Consider the following 18,165-nt stretch of genomic DNA (forward strand, 5'->3'; position numbering starts at 1 on the left):
CTGATCCAATACAGTGACTTGAGAGCAATATGGCCTGAGCTAATATTTAGCTAAGAACATGACGGTTCAAAGAAGAAATGCCATCACTCCCTCTTTTGGTCTTCAGTTCCCACAATTCCTAACAGCTGGTAAGCTGGGTGAGATTTTTGGGAGTTGAAGTTCAAGACAACTGGAGGACCAAAGGTTGGGAACCACTGCTCTAAACACAATGAACACATAAGCTGCCAATTAGCTTCCGAGCACAATTCAAAGTGCTGGTTTTAACCTATAAAACCTTATACGGGTTCTGGCCCAGTTTACCTATCCGAAAGTATTCTCCCCTATGAACCATCAAGAGTCTGGAGAGGCCCTGCTCTCGGTCCCGCCATCTTCGCAGGCGCATCTGGTGGGGACGAGAGACAGGGCCTTTTTTGTGATGGCCCCTCGGCTATGGAATTCCCTCCCAAATGAAATTAGATCTGCCCCCTCCCACCTGACCTTTAGGAAGCTAGTGAAAACCTGGTTGTGTAACAAGGCTTTTGTAGAATGATGTCTGAGACCGGCAATCGACTAATGGTACTGATCACAATATGGACTGGACATATGGACTGAGTTGAACACGATCTTATCCTGGCGAACGGCTTTTATGTAATTTTATGTAATTTATATAATGTAATTGGTAACTTAATGTTGTGTATTATGTTTTAGATTATCAGTGTTAGCATTGAATCTTGGCTGTTGGCTGGTCTGAGTCCCTCTGCAGAGGTAGAGAAGATCGGGATATAAAAATTTTAAATATTTTTTAAAATAAATAAGTATAAGCTTTGCAGGAGCAGAAGACACACCTATGTTTCTGAGCCTTGCAAAAAGGCCACGCCTGGATTTTCTGAAATGTGGCTGGTGTGGATATTTCAGAAGTATCCCAAGGTTCTCAAATATATGGTACTAGTTTAATCTAATTTTGCTTATGTGTCTTCAACAGCCACCAGATCTACAGGAATTAAGTAGGAGAGCTTTTCCTCTCCTAGTGGTATCACAGGCACCCAATGAGATATTTCCAAAGATTCTTGGATCCTTGGAAAACATAGTTTCCTTTTCCATGCAGCTGCATTATGTTCGCTAGGGTTTCTATGTAAGTGAGCAAATAAGAGGAGCGGAGAAAATGATAATTCTCTCTCTAGGAGGTCTCCCAGATTATGGTCAAATGCAACACCTAAGCAAAGAGGATGAGTCAATAGAGGTGGAGAGAGGAAAACTCAAGGACAGAGCCTTTGGGCAGTTTTTTTTAAACCAAGCCCCCATAAAAGATTGAACCCCAGTAACTGTGTCCATACCAGAGTCTACTCCACTGGCTTAATTTCATCTTGGGAAGCTGCCATGAAAGGCATAGGCACACAAAGGTGACCACTCTAGTGCAAAAATAGCAAGTCAAAACACAGACTTCCATTGAGCATCATGAATTATAAATTACTGTCTACTGCAGAACTGCTTTAATCTTTTTTTTTTTTGTTAAATCTAATAAGCAAGCATGCATTTAGATTTTCTGGCAAAAATGATCCTGTACGAAACCAACAAAAATTACACGATAAATAACCCAAACTACAATAGTTTAAGACATTACATCCCTCATAAATACAACTGAAAACATTATCATAAATATTATTTTTAAAACACTGTACTAAAATGAATGTCCTTCCTTCCTACATAAAGCATAAGCACATGTTAGTCCTGAGAAAACAGACAGATACAACTTTCAAAGACAACAGTGCTGACTATATTTGCAAAGGTAAGGACCAGTTTATAAATAAAGCATAAGCTCAGTCATGAATATAAACAGGTTCATAAATTCACAAATATTTCAGGCTCAAACCATCATTTTTAAAAGGTATTACAGAACTCAGAGGCCCGAAATGACCCTTTAAATAAAAAGGAGAAGTAACTGTCTGATCAGTTCCTGTTTCTAAATAAAAAGGCCTTTTCAGGTTGAAAACAAACTGGGGGTAAGACTGGTAAAATTTAAGTGCGGGAAAATGTATCCTTTGAGCCTTCTGGAAGTACAATTTCCTATGTTTGGATAGCTCTTGGAACCTTAGAAGTTGTCTATCCTGGTCTTTGGCTTGACCTATGTTTAGACTACAACTCCTACAAATGCCTTTTTAAAACTTATGGCTGTTTGGAATTGTAGGACAAAACGTTAGGAAAGCCATACAGTGTTCCCACGTGATTTAATATAAGCCCCCTAAATATGGTCCATTAGACTTTTATTATGGCAATTTGAATGGCTGATATTCCTGGAAGGAGGAAATCCATTAGGTTGTTGTGGGTTTTCCAGACTGTATGGCTATATTCCAGAGGCATTGTCTCCTGACATTTCACCCACAACTATGGCAGGCATCCTCAGAAGTTGTGACGTCTACAGCCTGGAAAACTCACAGCAATCTAGTGATTCCAGCCATGAAAGCCTTTGACAACACAGGGAGTCAATTTTCAGGCCATATAATATGGGTGTAGTTAGTTCATAATTCATAAACCCTGGATAAAGATCAGAAGAAGCCTAACTACTTCCTTTAAAGCAGGGGTCCTCAAACTAAGGCCCAAGAGCCAGATACAGCCCTCCAAGGTCATTTACCTGGCCCTCGCTCAGGGCCAACCTAAGTCTGAAACGGCTTGAAAGTACACAACAACAACAATAATATCTCATCAGTCAAAAGCAGGCCACACTTCCCATTGAAATACTAATAAGTTTATATTTCTTAAAATTGTTTTTCATTTTAATTATTGTTTTTAAGTGGTTTTTGTACTAAAAATAAGATATGTGCAGTGTGCATAGGAATTCATTCATGCTTTTTTCAAATTATAATCCGGCCCTCCAACAATTTGAGGGACTGTGATCTGGCCCTCTGTTTAAAAAGTTTGAGGACCCCTGCTTTAAAGAAACAGCTGCAAGGTTACAGCATGTAAGTTGAAATAAGTCAACAGAGAGAAATGGTTTACAGAACTCTAGGTATCATTTTCAAAATGTGCTTTACATTCAGTTCACTTTCCTCTCTTGTATTAAGGTGCAACAATATTATATTGGATTTCATTAATTAAAAACGCATAAAGGCATTGTCTCCAACAGCAGAAACAGTTTGCCTCTGAATACCAGTTGATGTAGCATGAGCAAGAAAGTATTCCTGGTTATGTGAGCATCTAGTTGGCTGCTCAGTGTTGGTCTAGGTCAGTGGTTCTCAACCTTCCTAATGCCATGACCCCTTAATACAGTTTCTCATGTTGTGGGGACCCTCAAATATAATTTTTTCCCTTTGCTACGTCATAACTGTAATTTTGCTACTAATATGAATTGTGATGTAAATATCTGATATGGAGGATGTATTTTCATTTACTGGACCAAATTTGGCACAAATACCCAATATGCCCAAATTTGAATACTGGTGGGGTTGTGGGGATTGATTTTGTCATTTGGAAGTTGTAGTTGCTGGGATTTATAGTTAACCTACAATAAAATAGCATTTTGACCTCCACCAATGATGGAATTGAACCAAACTTGGCACACAGAACTCCCATGATCAAAAGATAATACTGGAAGGGTTTAGTGAGCATTGACCTTGAGTTTTGGAGTTGTAGTTCACCTACATCCAGAGTGCACTACCAACTCAAAAAACGGTGGATCTCGATGAAACTTGGCAGGGATACTCATTATGCCCAAATGTGAACACTGGGAAAATAGACCTTGACATTTGGGAGTTGGGGTGAGGCAGCATAACTTCCTTTTTAAAAACTTAATAAAACCCATTTTATGAATCAGAATTTTTTTATAATGTAGATGCATACCTAAAGTTTTGTTTTACATAGTTTTGAGGATCAAATTAGGTAGGTGACGTCCCCCATTCTCCATACACTGAGTAAACCGATTTCTGGCGTTTGTCATGACTTGCCAGCATAGCAGGCGTCGTGTTGGCAATTTCTTCCTGGATGTTGGTCTTCAAATTTTGTAGGGTCCTTGGAGGGTTTGCATAAACACAGGATTTCAAAAAACCCCATAGAAAAAAATCATAAGGGGCCAAATCTGGAGAGCGGGCCGGCCACTCCAAATCCACTCGAAAAGTAGGCCTCAATGGCAAAACCACGCTCCTCACTGTTCCAATAAATGATGGCGACTGAACTGTGTCAGGACAAAACTTTATACTCCCGCCTCTCGAATGAGACCACTAGCACTCCGCTATGTCTTCAACTGACTGAATGGCGCTAATTTTTAAAAAGGAAGTTATGCTGCCTCACCCTGTAGTTGCTGGGATTTATAGTTCACCTATAATCAAAGAGCATTCTGAACCCCACCAATGATAGAATTGGGCCAAACTCCCCTCACAGAACTCTCATGGCCAACTGAAAATACTGTGTTTTCTGATGATATTGGTGACGCCTCTGATACCCCCTCGTGACCCCCCCAGGGGTCCCAACTCCCAGGTTGAGAAACACTGGTCTAGACAAGCTTTCAGTCTGATTCAGCCTGGCCCTTCTCATATTTTTGAAATCCATGAGAGAAATTCCAAGTCTAAACTTGGGATCCTGTACTCACTTAAGAGTAAACCTCCATCTTGAGCACTTTTATTTATTTCTCGGCCAAAAATGCACAGGATCCAGTTCTAAGCACAGCCAAAAAAGCATCATAAGTTGCTTATGAAGCTTGTTTCTCGCCTCTCTTGGATGGGTGCACTGTTTCCAATACAGAAGGAACGTTTGCTTTGTCATTCAGGACCAGTGCTGTCCAATGTATTTGGAAGCTGAACCACAGAGAAATCTGCAATAATTATTGCAGAGCTCGTCGGTAATGGAAACCTGAAATCTGATACTGACTCCTAACAGTGACCATGATGGAATCAGAAATACCCTTGCTTCAAAAAGTCTAATTACTGTATATACTTGAATATAAGCCTAGTTTTTCAGTCCTTTTTTTAGGCTGAAAAAGTCTCCCTCAGCTTATACTTGAGTCAAGGTTTTTTTTAAAATTATTTTACTCTATTCTTATTATTATTCTTATTATTATTACATTAATCATTTTACTCTATTATTATTACATGTATTATTTTACTCTGTATTATTACATTTATTATTTTACTCTATTATTATTGGAAGGATATGTAAACACATTTACACTGAAGAAGGTTAAAATAATGCTTTGATCAGAGGACAGTCTTATCTTATTTATTCAAAAACATTTTTCTCTCCGAAAAATCCTATCCTAGTTATATTTTACCTTGTTCACGTCAGTATATTTTCAATTTTAATCTATTACATTTGGCCCGGCCATTTTTAAAATTGTTTATGCTACAATTGTTTTTTGTTTATGTGTTTTATGTGATTTGTATTTTATTGTTTATTGATGTTGTGTTTATTGATGTTTTGTTTGATGTACTTTGGACTTGGTCTCATGTAAGCCACAGCGAGTCCCTTTATTGTTATTGTTATTATTATTATTATTTAACCTACCAATGCTTCTATTAATGCAATTTTATTGGTATCTATTTTTATTCTGGAATGTACCAGTAGCTGCTGCATTTCCCATCCTCGGCTTATACTCGAGTCAATCCGTTTTCCCAGTTTTTTTGTGGTAAAATTAGGTGTCTTGGCTTATATTCGGGTCGGCTTATACTCGAGTATATACGGTATGTTCCCAAAAAATTGCATACATTTGGTAAAGGCTTGTCCAAACTTCCTACCCTTCCTTTGCAAAAAAACAAAAATCTCCAGCTCTTTCATCACAACTGAGGGGAAACAAAGGAGGAAGCTCACAACATAAGAAGCTGTGGGTTTTGTGTGTTGTTATTATTACAACACACTACTTTCCAGATACTCTGACTGCATGTCGGTTCGCAGAAGGAATTTGAAACAACTTCTCTCTTCTCCCTGCAATTAGTCCTCAAAATATAAAATATAAACCCATCTGTATTTAACTTGCAAAGACACTGTTTGGAAAATATTGTCTGGTAGTGTATAAAGAAGGAACATCTCACAACTCAGAGACAGCAAGTGAAAAATCTCCGAGGAAAAGATACTCGTGAGAGGAGCAGACAAGGTCTTGTGATCTTGAGGAAGAAAAGGCCAAGGGAACACAGGAAATCCAGTTTTCTCTGATCTTGAACAAAACCTCATCCGCAACCTTTCAGGCACAGACGTGCAGCACGCACAGAGGGACCAAACAACAGTTCCAGGATGTGCCACGGTCTTGTGGCAGACTGGGTAACAGCCTCTGAATATCTTCTTATAGGGAAAATGAACTTCTCGCACATATAGGCAGACATTACCTATTAAACCAGCAGCCTATAAATTGGAATGGGAGGTGCTCCTTCCCACAACCTTTGCAATCTTTTTGAACAAATCAAAACCTGACTGAATGGCTTGTTTTGTCCTTTCTCCATATTTCAGACAGGCTGGCAGATTGCCAATTTCCCCCCCAAAAAGTGATCTGTGGGTTGCTGTGAGTTTTCCAGGGTGTCTGGCATTCTCTCCTGACGTTTCACCCACATCTATGGCAGGCATCCTCAGGTCTGTTGGAAACTAGGTAAGTGAGGTTTATATATCTGTGGAATAATGTCCAGGGTGGGAGAAAGAACTCTTGTCTGCTTGAGGCAAGTGTGAATGTTGCCATTGGCCACCTTGATTAGCACTGAATGGCCTTGCAGCTTCAAAACCTGGCTGGTTGTCACCTGGGGGAATTCTTTGTTGGGAGATAGTAGCTGGTCCTTATTGATTCATGTCTGAATCAAGGTGGCCATTTGCAACAATCACACTTGCCTCAAACAGACGAGGTATTTAATTCCACAATGGACATTATTACACTTGCCTAGTTTCCAAAACACCTCACAACCTCTGAGGATGCCTGCCATAGATGCAAACAAAACGTCAGGAGATGCTTCTGGAACGTGATCAGTCAGCCATAGGCGGTCTCCCTAGTCTGAACTCCCTAGTCTGAATTTGGGCCTGCCCTGCTAAGTGCCCATTGGCAGTCTCCCATCCAAGTCCAAACCTAGGGCGTTCCTGCTTATTGCCCATTGGTGGTAACCCAGCAACCCAGTGATTCCGGCCATGAAAGCCTTCCACAACACAAAGTGATCTGTGTACAAGTATGGGATTAAATCTACCTTCCAGATAGAGGAGAGGGGAAGATGGCTTGGTGATGGGCATATGCTTCTGGCCAATCAGGAGTAGAATCAGGCCTGGGCCAACTTGGGCCCTCCCTCCAGGGGTTTTGGACTTCAACTCCCACAGCCTCAGACCTTTTCCTTTCCCCCAGGCAGCAACCAGCCAGGCTTTGAAGCTATAAGGCCTTTGTAAATGCTAATCAAGCTGGCCATTTGCAACATTCACACATTCCTCAAGCAGACAAGAGTTCTTTCTCCCACCCTGGAATGATTCCACAGATATATAAGCGGCTGAAGAAGAAAAGGAAGGGGCCTGAGGCAGTTAGGAATGATGGGAGTTGGAGTCCAAAACATCTAGAGTGAGGGCCGAAGTTGGCCCAGGCCTGGCGTTGATAAAATTGAAAGAGGGGTGGGATCACTGCTTTTCCCATAAGGAGAAATATAATTCCTTCCTTCCTTCTATTCCCTTCCTTCCTTCTCCCCTTCCTTCCTTCCTCCCTCCCTCCCTCCCATTCCCTTCCTCCCTTCTCCTTTCTTCCTTCTTTCCTATCCATTTCCTTCCTTCCTTCCCTTCCTCTTCTTTCCTTCCAGTCCCTTCCTTCCTTCCTTTCTCTTCCCTCCTTCCTTTCCCTTTCTTTCTTCCATCCTTTCTCTTTCTTCCTCTCTCCCTTCCATTCCCTTCCTTCCTTCTCCTTCCTTCCCTTCCTCTTCTTTCCTTCCAGGCCCTTCCTTCCTTTCTCTTCCCTCCTTCCTTTCCCTTCCTTCCTCTTTCTTTCTTTCTTTCTCTTTCCCTCCCATTCCCTTCCTCCCTTCTCGTTTCTTCCTTCTTTCCATTCCCTTCCTTTTCCTTCCATTCCCTTCCTTCCTTCCATTCTCTCCCTCCCTTCCTCTTCCTTTCCCTTCCTTCCTTTCCCTCCCTCCCTCCCTTGGGACTCAGATGAAGTGTATCCAGGCGTCGGGCTCGTTCCCACTGGCGGCGGGGGTCCTCTGCCTCCCTCGCATCCGGTAGTTCTTCCCGCCGTTGTTGTCCCAGAACTCGGCCCCGTCCACGCGGTACCGGAGCGCGAACTCCAGCTGCGTGGTGCCGGGCCCCACGGGCAGGAGGAAGGCGAAGCGGTCGGTGGTCCCATCGGAGGATGCGGAGGAGGAAGAAGAAGGGGCCTGGAAGGTGGCCGTGACCTCGCTGCAGCTGGCCCAGCGGTTGAGCGTGTACCGGACCGACACGGCCTTCTCGTAGGCCAGGTTGAGGACCCGCACGGACCCGCGCAGCCCGCCGGCTTCGGCCCGCACCCACTCCAGCCGCACTTTGCCCTGCTTGACGCGCTCCGCGAAGCCCGCGCTGGAGCCTGGCGCCGGGGGGAAGAGCGGCTCGAGGATGGGCGCCGGGGGCCCGAAAAGGACGGGCTCCAAGTCCCCCAGCGTGGGAGGCTTCCTCGTTTTGAACAAGTCCGAGGGGGAGAAGAAGGGGAAAGGGGAGGCGGGGAGGGGCGGCGGGGAAGGCACGCGGGGCACGTCCTGCTGGGAGAAGTGCCGCACGGAGGTCAGCTCCAGCCCCAGCGCGTCGGCGAAGCGGACCGTCTTCCTCCGCGAGGGGCTTTGCTGCTGCAGGGCCGGGCGCAGGCTGCGATTCCCGGGCGTGGGTAAGGACTTGGCGCGGCGGCGGAGGGTCGGGCTCGGCGGCACCAGCGGCAGCGTGGGCTCCCTCCCGCGGGACGGAGAGGGCGAGGACGGCGGGGAAGGGGAGCGCGGGGGAGGCGGCGGCGGCGGCGAGGACTCTTCCTCTTCCTCCTCGTCGTCGTTGGGCAGGGCTTCCAAGGGCTCGGGCTCCGGGCTGCACCCGCCCTTGCATCGCGACCCCAGCCCCCCATACAGGCAGGCGCTGCAGCTGAAGTGCCGCGGGAGGTAGAGGCGCGGCGGAGGCGTGGGCACCGAGGCGTGGAGAGAGCCGGCCTTCTCCATGGCTGCTCTCGGGTCGGGCTCTTCCTTCCTCAGCGCATGGCCTTCCCAGAAGAGGCTTGGGATCACTTTAGCCGCTCTCCATCCTTGGGGAGTCCGACAAGTCCTTTCCTTTCCCTTCCTTTCCTGCTTTCAGCTGCTTCTCTTCTTGCGCCCCACTGACGCGCCGGAGTCGTGTCGCAAAAGCGACGCACCTCCGCCCCTCGCTTTTCCCTCCTCCCTCCGCCCACTCTCTTCGCCTCCTCCTCCTCCTCCTCCTCCTCCTCCAATGTGGGACGCTTCTCCCACCCATCCTTTCCCTTCCTCTCGCTTCTAAGGACGTGCTCCAAGCCGGGAAGGAGGGAGGGAGGGATTCCCCCGAAGACGACGCTTCTCTGACGCCGCCATCGCCATCCTTTCCTCTCTCTCTCTGCTCCAGAAATAGCCGCCTCGCAGAGATCAGGGCGGCCAAGTCTAGCTGGCGAGGGCTCGCCTTTCCACGCAGGAAATCCTCCTTTTAATCCCCTCTCTCGGGCATTTGTAACTCTGCAGACACGCTCGAGTCGTCAGAATCGCTCAGGCACAGTCCAGGACCAAAGGTATCCCAATCGACAAGACAACAGGAAGACAAATAAAACAAAGGCACGACTGGATTCCTTTTTGAAAAGGATGTGCATGATGCCCTTAATTTGCAATCCATCAGACATGCTCAGACCATTAGAATTGCTCAGGCAACATCCAGGACCAAAGGTATCTCAATCGACAAGACAACACAAAGACAAATAAAACCAAGGCACGATTGGGTTCATTTTTGAAAAGGATGTGCATGATGCCCTTAATTTGCAACGCATCAGACATGCTCAGACCATCAGAATCGCTCAGGCACAGTCCAGAAGCAAAGACATCCCCATCGACAAGACCACACAAACCAAGACACTGACTGGGTTCCTTTTCAAAAAGGATGTGCATAATGCCCTTGCTCTGATGCATGATGCCCTTAATTTGCAACCCATCAGACATGCTCAGACCACCAGAATCACTCAGGCACAGTCCAGGACCAAAGGTATCCCAGTCGACAAGACAACATAAAGACAAAACAAAGGCATGAGTGGGTTCCTTTTCGAAAAGGATGTATATGATGCCCTTACTTTGATGCATGATGTCCTCAATTTGCAAAATATCAGACACACTTGGACCATCAGAATCGCTCAGGCACAGTCCAATACCAGATGTATCCAATGGACAAGACAACACAAAGACTAATAAAACTAAGGCACAACTGGGTTCCTTTTCAAAAAAAGATGTGCATTATGCCCTTACTTTGATGCATGATGCCCTCAATTTGCAACCCATCAGACATGCTCAAACCATGAGAATCACTCAGGCACAGTCCATTACCAAAGGTATCCAATGAACAAGACAACACGAAGACAAATAAAACCAAGGCATGACAGGGTTCCTTTTTGAAAAGGATGTGTATGATGCCCTTACTGTTGCACTCCAGAACAGGAAAAGCCCTCTAATTGTGAACACCATACCGTTGATTGGAAAACAATCCTTTTACTGAAGTTTTTTTTTTTAAAAAAAACCCAGCAAAGTAAAAAAGCACTTTAAAGGAATAGGTAAATTGAATTAGGTAAGAAGATAAGCAGGAGCAAAAGTAGTCCAGGATATAGTTCAGCAAAGTCCATAAAAGCAAAGTCCAGACTTCTCTAATATAATTCAGAAAACCAGGAAACATTAATCCAAGGCATGCACAGGCATTCATACAATCCAAGAATCCAAACCATGAAACAAGAAATACTTAGACAAGAATCTTCCCAGCAAGGCTTCCATGAGACAAGGACACAAACTACACTTGATTCTAAATGATGCTTCATCTGACTATATTTCCCATACTTGGAACTTTTATCCCCTTGTTAATGTCCCCTTCAGGGACATTCTCATAGGAAACTACACTTTGCACAGGGATCTCCTGGTCCTTCTCTGCATAAGTATCATTGACCAAACCACTGCCATCATGAAATTCATTGGCATCACTCCCACATCCAAAGCACCCTGATCCTGAAACACAATCACAGGCTGAACTCCAACACTGATGCATGATGTCCTTAATTTGCAACCCACCAGACATGCTCAAACCATCAGAATCGCTCAGGCACATTCCAGAACCGAAGGTATCACAATTGACAAAACCACACGAAGACAAACAAACCGAGACACAACTGGGTTCCTTTTCAAAAAGGATGTGCATGATGCCTTTGATTCCTTTTCAAAAAGGATGTGCATGATGCCTTTCATACTTTGATGTATGATGCCCTAAATTTGCAACCTATCAGACATGCTCGGACCATCAGAATCACTCAGGCAAAGTCCAGGACCAAAGGTATCAAATGGACATGACAACACAAAGACAAATAAAACCAAGGCACGACTGGGTTCCTTTTTTAAAAAGGATGTGCATGATGCCCTTACTTTAATGCATGATGCCCTTAATTTGCAACCCATCAGACATGCTTGGACCATCAGAATTGCTCAGGCACTGTCCAGGACCAAAGGAATCCAGTTGACAAGACAACAAAAGACAAACTAACTGAGGCATGGATTGGGTTCCTTTTTGAAAAGGATGTGCATGACGCCAGGTCAACATGAGGATGAAGAAATCAAAGGCACAGAAGCAGAAGAAATTTGTCCACCCGCCTTATTCTTTCTCTTTCATTTTGATGGCTCCATTTGTACAATGTGTACATAGCTAATCGTATCTTGTGTACAGTTACGTTCACACCAGACATTCAGTGTAGACTAGGCATGGGAAAACTTGGATCCTCCAGGTGTTTTCATAGAATCATAAAGTTGGAAGAGACCTCATGGGCCATCCAGTCCAACCCCCTTCCAGGGAGCAGGAAAATTGCATTCAAAGCACGCCCAACAGATGGCCATTCAGCCTCTGTTTAAAAGCCTCCAAAGAAGGAGCATACACCACTGTTCCACTGCTGAACAGCTCTCACAGTCAGGAAGTTCTTCCTAATGTTCAGATGGCATCTCCTTTCTTGTAGTTTGAAGCCATTGTTCCGCGTCCTAGTCTCCAGGGCAGCAGAAAACAAGCTTTCTACCTCCTCCCTATGATTTTCCCTCACATACTTATACATGGCTATCATGTATCCTCTCAGCCTTCTCTTCTTCAAGCTAAACATGCTCAGCTCTTTAAGCTGCTCCTCATAGGGCTTGTTCTCCAGACCCCTGATCATTTTAGTCACCCTCCTCTGGACACATTCCAGCTTGTCAATATCTCTCTTCAATTGTGACGCCCAGAATTGGACACAGTATTCCAGGTGTGGTCTAACCAAGGCAGAATAGAGGGGTAGCATTACTTCCCTGGATCTAGACACTATACTCCAATTGATGCAGGCCAAAATCCCATTGGCCTTTTTTTTTTGCTGCTGCATCACATTGTTGGCTCATGTTTAACTTGCTGTCCACGAGGACTCCTCAATATTTATTTATTTATTTATTTACTTTGCTTATATACCGCTGTATCTCAAGCCCGAAGGCGACTCACGGCGGTTCACAAACAGTAAAAACAGTAGAAACAGCAGTGGTTCCATACAACATATAACAATTGACTTAACACATTATCCATAAATTACCAATAAGCAATTACAATGCACAATTATTACAAAAAACAACCGTACCCAATCTTCTCATCATCCAAGCGTAGTCCAGGTTCGTCGTCCATTGTTCCATTCCTATGTTCCATTACCAGATTGCACTAAATTACTCAAACGCCTGCACAAACATCCAGGTCTTCACCTTTTTGCGGAATACCATTAGAGATGGTGCTAGTCTAATGTCCGTAGGAAGGGCGTTCCACAGCCGAGGAGCCACCACCGAGAAGGTCCTATCTCTCGTCCCCGCCAGCCGAGCTTGAGAAGCAGGCGGGATCGAGAGCAGGGTCTCCCCAGAAGATCTCAAACTCCTGGTGGGTTCATAGGCAGAGATGCGGTCAGATAGGTAGCTTGGGCCGGAACCGTTTAGGGCTTTAAATGCCAACGCCAGCACTTTGAATTCAGCCCGGTAGCAGATCGGTAGCCAGTGGAGTTGGCGCAACAGGGGGGTTGTATGCTCCCTGCGCTCCGCTCCTGTTAAAATCATGGCTGCCGAGCGTTGGACTAGTTGGAGCTTCCGAGCTGTCTTCAAAGGCAACCCCACGTAGAGAGCGTTGCAGTAGTCTAAACGGGATGTAACCAGAGCGTGGACTACCGTGGCCAAGTCAGACTTCCCAAGGTATGGGCGCAGCTGGCGCACAAGCTTTAGCTGTGCAAATGCTCCCCTGGTCACCGCCGAAACCTGGGGTTCCAGGCTCAGCGATGAGTCCAGGGTCACACCCAAGCTGCAAACCTGTGTCTTCAAGGGGAGTGCGGCCCCATCCAACACAGGCTGTAACCCTATGCCCTGTTCGGCCTTGCGACTGACCAGGAGTACCTCTGTCTTGTCTGGATTCAATTTCAATTTGTTCGCCCTCATCCAGACCGTCACAGCGGTCAGGCACCGGTTCAGGACCTGGACAGCCTCCTTAGTAGCAGGTGGAAAGGAGTGACAGAGTTGGACATCATCCGCGTACAGATGACACCGTACCCCGAAACTCCGGATGATCTCCCCCAGCGGCTTCATGTAGATGTTAAACAACATGGGAGACAATATTGAGCCCTGAGGAACCCCACAAGACAATGGTTGTGGGGTTGAACAGGTGTCCCCCAACAACACCTTCTGAGATCGACCCTCCAGCAATGACCGGAGCCACTGCAAAACAGTACCTCCAAGACCCATCCCTGCGAGGCGTCCCAGAAGGATACCGTGGTTGACGGTATCAAAGGCTGCTGAGAGGTCAAGCAGCACCAACAGGGACATACTCCCCCTGTCGAGCTCCCGGCGCAGATCATCCACTAAGGCGACCAAGGCTGTCTCGGTACCATGTCCCGGCCTAAAGCCAGACTGTGCCGGGTCTAGATAATCCGTGTCTACCAAGAATACCTGGAGTTGTGAGGCCACCACACATTCCAAGACTTTGCCCAAGAAGGGGAGATTGGAAACTGGCCGATAGTTGTCGAATTTAGTGGGGTCCAGTGATGGTTTCTTCAACAGCGGTTTTATTATAGCTTGTTTTAAGCTCGCTGGAATCTTGCCTTCCCGAAGGGAAGCATTAACCACCACCTTAACCCACTCAGCCAATCCCCCTCTGGCCTCCTTTAGAAGCCAGGATGGGCAGGGGTCCAGGATGCATGTGGTTGGCCTCATTCCTCCAAGTATCAATAGCAATCTTGATCTTTTTCACACGTACTGCTATTAAGTCAGGCATCATCCCCCATTCTGTATCTTTGCATTTCATTTTTTTCTGCCTAAGTGGAGTATCTTGCATTTGTCCCTGTTGAACTTCATTTTGTTAGTTTTGGCCCATCTCTCCAATCTGTTGAGATCGTTTGAATTCTGCTCCTGTCCTCTGGAGTATTTTATCGAGACTGGACATTGCTCTCCTCCCAAGAAGTAAGCGTCTTCTGATTTCCTGGCCACAGTCTGCATCTGCAGTAATCTTTGCGCCTAGAAATACAAAGTCTGTCACGGCCTCCACATTTTCTCCCTCTATTTCCCAGTTGTCAATCATTCTTGTTGCCATAATCTTGGTTTTTTTGATGTTTAGCTGCAACCCAGCTTTTGCGCTTTCTTCTTTCACCTTGATGAGAAGGCTCCTCAGCTCCTCCTCGCTTTCGGCCATCAGAGTGGTGTCATCTGCATATCTGAGGTTGTTAATGTTTCTTCCAGCAATTTTCACCCCAGCCTTGCATTCATCAAGCCCCGCACATCCTCGCATGATGTGTTCTGCATACAAGTTGAATAGGTCAGGGGAGAGTATACAACCCTGCCGTACGCCTTTCCCAATCTTGAACCAGTCTGTTGTTCCGTGGTCAGTTCTTACTGTTGCTACTTGGTCCTTGTACAGATTCCTCAGGAGAGAGACAAGGTGGCTTGGTATGCCCATCCCACCAAGAACTTGCCACAATTTATTATGATCCACACAGTCAAAGGCTTTAGAATAGTCAGTGAAACTAAATGGTAGGTAGGTAGGCCTATTATTTCCCTCAGCTTCGTTTCCCGCCCTTTTTTTTCCTCCCTCGCGCGCGCTCGCACTCATTGTTCCCTCGCCCCTCCCTTCCCGGGCGCGCGCTCCCTTCTCTTCCTTCACAAGCGTCTCCATGGCAACCAACGGCTTCGAGGGATGGGGGCTCGAGGCCCGTGACGTCAGAAGAAGGAAGGAAGGAAGGAAGGAAGGAAGGAAGGAAGGAAGGAAGGAAGGAAGGAAGGAAGGAAGGAAGGAAGGAAGGAAGGAAGGAAGGAAGGAAGGAAGGAAGGAAGGAAGGAAGGAAGGAAGGAAGGAAGGGGTGCCTAGGATGGGGGAAGCCTGCGCCAAGAAGAAGGTAAGGGGTGGCAATGTAGACTCATATAAGCCAGATCAAAGCAGAGAATTCGGATTTTATAAGGCAGCCTCGAAGGCCTCATCTGCACTGCCATGTACAGTTCAGATTATCCCCTCTAAACTGGATTATATGGCAGTGTAGACTCGTATAAGCCAGATCAAATCAGATAATCCGGATTTTATATGGCCATGTATCAAAGCAGTTACTAATCCTCATTTTGAACTGGATTATGTGAGGCCCCTTCCACACTTCATAAAAACCTGGATTGTCTGCTCTAAATTGGTTTATATGGCAGCATAGACTCGTATAGTCCAGTTCAAATCAGATAATCCAGATTTTATAAGGCAGCATAGAAGGCCTCATTTACATTGCCTTATAAAATCTGGATTGTCTGCTCTTGACTGGATTATATGACAGTGTAGCAGATAATAATAATAATAATAATAATAATAATCAAAGCAGATAATAAGGATGCCAGTGTAGACTTGTATAATCCAGTTCAAAGCGGATAATCCGGATTTTATAAAGCTATGTATATGGGTCAAAGGAGCCTTAGGCTGGATCTACACTGTCATATAATCCACATTATCAACGCAGATACTAAACTAACTTTATGTGCTCTGAACTGGATTATATGGCAGCATAAACCCATAATCCAGTTCAAAGCAGATAATTCGGATTTTATATGGCCGTGTGTCAAAGCAGATACTAACACTCATTATCTGCTTTAAACTGGATTATATGAGACCCCTTCAACACTGCCATATAAAATCCAGTTGATCTACTTTGAATTGGATTATATGGCATTGTAGACACATATAATTCAGTCTAAAATAGATTATGTGGATTATTGGCTTTGATAATGTGGATTATATGGCAGTGTAGAAGCAATGGGAGTCTACACTGCCATATAATCCAGTTCAAATCAACTAATCTGGATTATCGGTTTTGATAATGTGGATTACATGGCAGTGTAGAAGAGGCCTGAGTCTACACTGCCATATAATCCAGTTCAAATAAAATAATCTGCATTTTATATGGCAGTGTAGAAGGGGATCTCTGAGCGTGTGCAGAGTTGAGTTTCCATGCTGGATGTCTACACCTGAGGGCACTTCAGAGCTTGTGCTGAATGTCGTGGTGCCTGTGGACCTTCAAGTTGTTTGTGGGTGATGAGGGACCCATCAGCCTTTGTTTCTTTGTTCTTGGGGCTGAGAGAATGTGACTAACCTGAGACCACACAATGGCTTCCTATGGCTGAGTGGAAAATCAAGCTGCAGAAACTGGATTATACAGCAGTGTAGATTCGGTCCCTTTCTACACTGCCGTGCAATCCACATTATCAAAACCAATAATCTAGATTATTATTATTATTATTATTATTATTATCACCTCCCATCTAACCTCCCGGCTGTTAGGAATTCTGGAAGTTGAAGTCCAAAAACCCCGGAGGGCCGAAGTTTGCCAATGCCTAATCTCCACTGGTTGTTGAATCAGATGGTTTGAAGCCATTGTTCCACGTCCTAGTCTCCAGGGCAGCGAAAACAAGCTTGCTTCCACCTCCCTATGACTTCCTCTCATATATTTATTAGGCCTGGTCAATCCATGGTTCTAAATGGTTCTAATGTACTTACAAAACTAAAGTTCTGGTGGTGAAAATTTCAGAACTCTAACAAAACTCTCAAAAATTCATTATAAAAGGCAGTTCCTAATTGGTTCTATCATAAAAATCACCAATAATGAAATAATAATTAAATTTTAATTAGACCAGGCCTAATATTTATACATGGCCATCGTGTCTCCTCTCAGCCTTCTCTTCTGAAGGTTAAACATGGCCAGCTCTTTAAGCCGCTCCTCATAGGGCTTGTTCTCCAGACCCTTGATCATTTTGGTTACCCTCCTCTGGACACATTCCAGCTTGTTGACCTCTCCTTTCAATTGTGGTGCCCAGAATTGGTCACAGTATTCCAGATGTGGTCTGACCAAGGCAGAACAGAGTGGTAGCATGACTTCCCTAGATATAGAGACAAACTCCGATGCAGCCCAAAATCCCATTGGCCTTTAAAGCTGCTGCATCACATTGTTGGCTCATGTTCACCTTCCTGTCCACGAGGACTCCAAGATAATTTTCACGTGTATTGCTATCGAACCAGGCATTGTCCCCCTTTCTGTATCTTTGCATTTCATTTTTCCCTAAGTGGAGTATCTTGCATTTGTCACTGTTGAACTTCATTTTGTTAGTCTTGGCCCATCTCTGCTAGCACTCCCAGTTAGGAGGACTGGCTGCCCAGTGATGGAAGAAAGGAAGAAAAGGAGGAAGGAAAGAGAGCAGGAAGGAAAGATGAAAGGAAGGGAAGGGAAGAAAAGACAAAAGGGAAGGAAGGAAGGAAGGAAGGAGAGAGGGAGGAAAGAGAGAAGAAAGGATGAAAGGATGGAAGGCGAAAGGGAAGGAAGGAAGGACGAAAGGGTAGAAGGGAATGGAGGGAGGGAGAAAGGGGGAAGAGGAATGAAAGAGAAGGAAGGAAAGAAAAGGGAAGGAAGGAGAAAGAGGGAAGGAAGGATGAAGGAAAGAGGGAAAGAAGGAAAGATGAAAAGGAGGAAGGGAAGGATGGAAGGAAAAAGAGGAAGAGAGGAAAGTAGGG

At 45.2% G+C, this 18,165-nt stretch overlaps 2 protein-coding genes across 5 annotated transcripts in view; one reads left to right on the forward strand and one right to left on the reverse strand.

Annotated features, from left to right (window-relative positions):
- Positions 1-233: 233 nt before the first annotated feature.
- LOC132782991 (protein phosphatase 1 regulatory subunit 3E-like) lies at positions 234-9,309 on the reverse strand. Its single transcript, XM_067471033.1, has one exon. The coding sequence runs from the start codon at positions 9,078-9,080 to the stop codon at positions 8,055-8,057; it is 1,026 nt and encodes a 341-aa protein (XP_067327134.1). The 5' UTR covers positions 9,081-9,309; the 3' UTR covers positions 234-8,054.
- C8H16orf46 (chromosome 8 C16orf46 homolog) overlaps positions 8,663-18,165 on the forward strand; it is a 31,676-nt gene continuing 22,173 nt past the window's right edge. For 2 of the 4 annotated variants that reach the window (XM_067471030.1, XM_067471032.1), the window contains exon 1: positions 15,423-15,526. Coding sequence is in view for 1 of the 4 variants with exons in the window: in XM_067471031.1 (XP_067327132.1) it covers positions 15,500-15,526 (27 nt within the window). In the remaining 3 variants the exon portion in view is untranslated. Of the gene's footprint in view, positions 8,762-15,422; positions 15,527-18,165 lie in introns of those variants that run through there. The other 2 variants (XM_060788013.2, XM_067471031.1) reach the window with 2 other exon arrangements.

Source organism: Anolis sagrei, chromosome 8, assembly GCF_037176765.1.
Source record: "Anolis sagrei isolate rAnoSag1 chromosome 8, rAnoSag1.mat, whole genome shotgun sequence".
Classification (NCBI taxonomy): Eukaryota; Metazoa; Chordata; class Lepidosauria; order Squamata; family Dactyloidae; genus Anolis; species Anolis sagrei.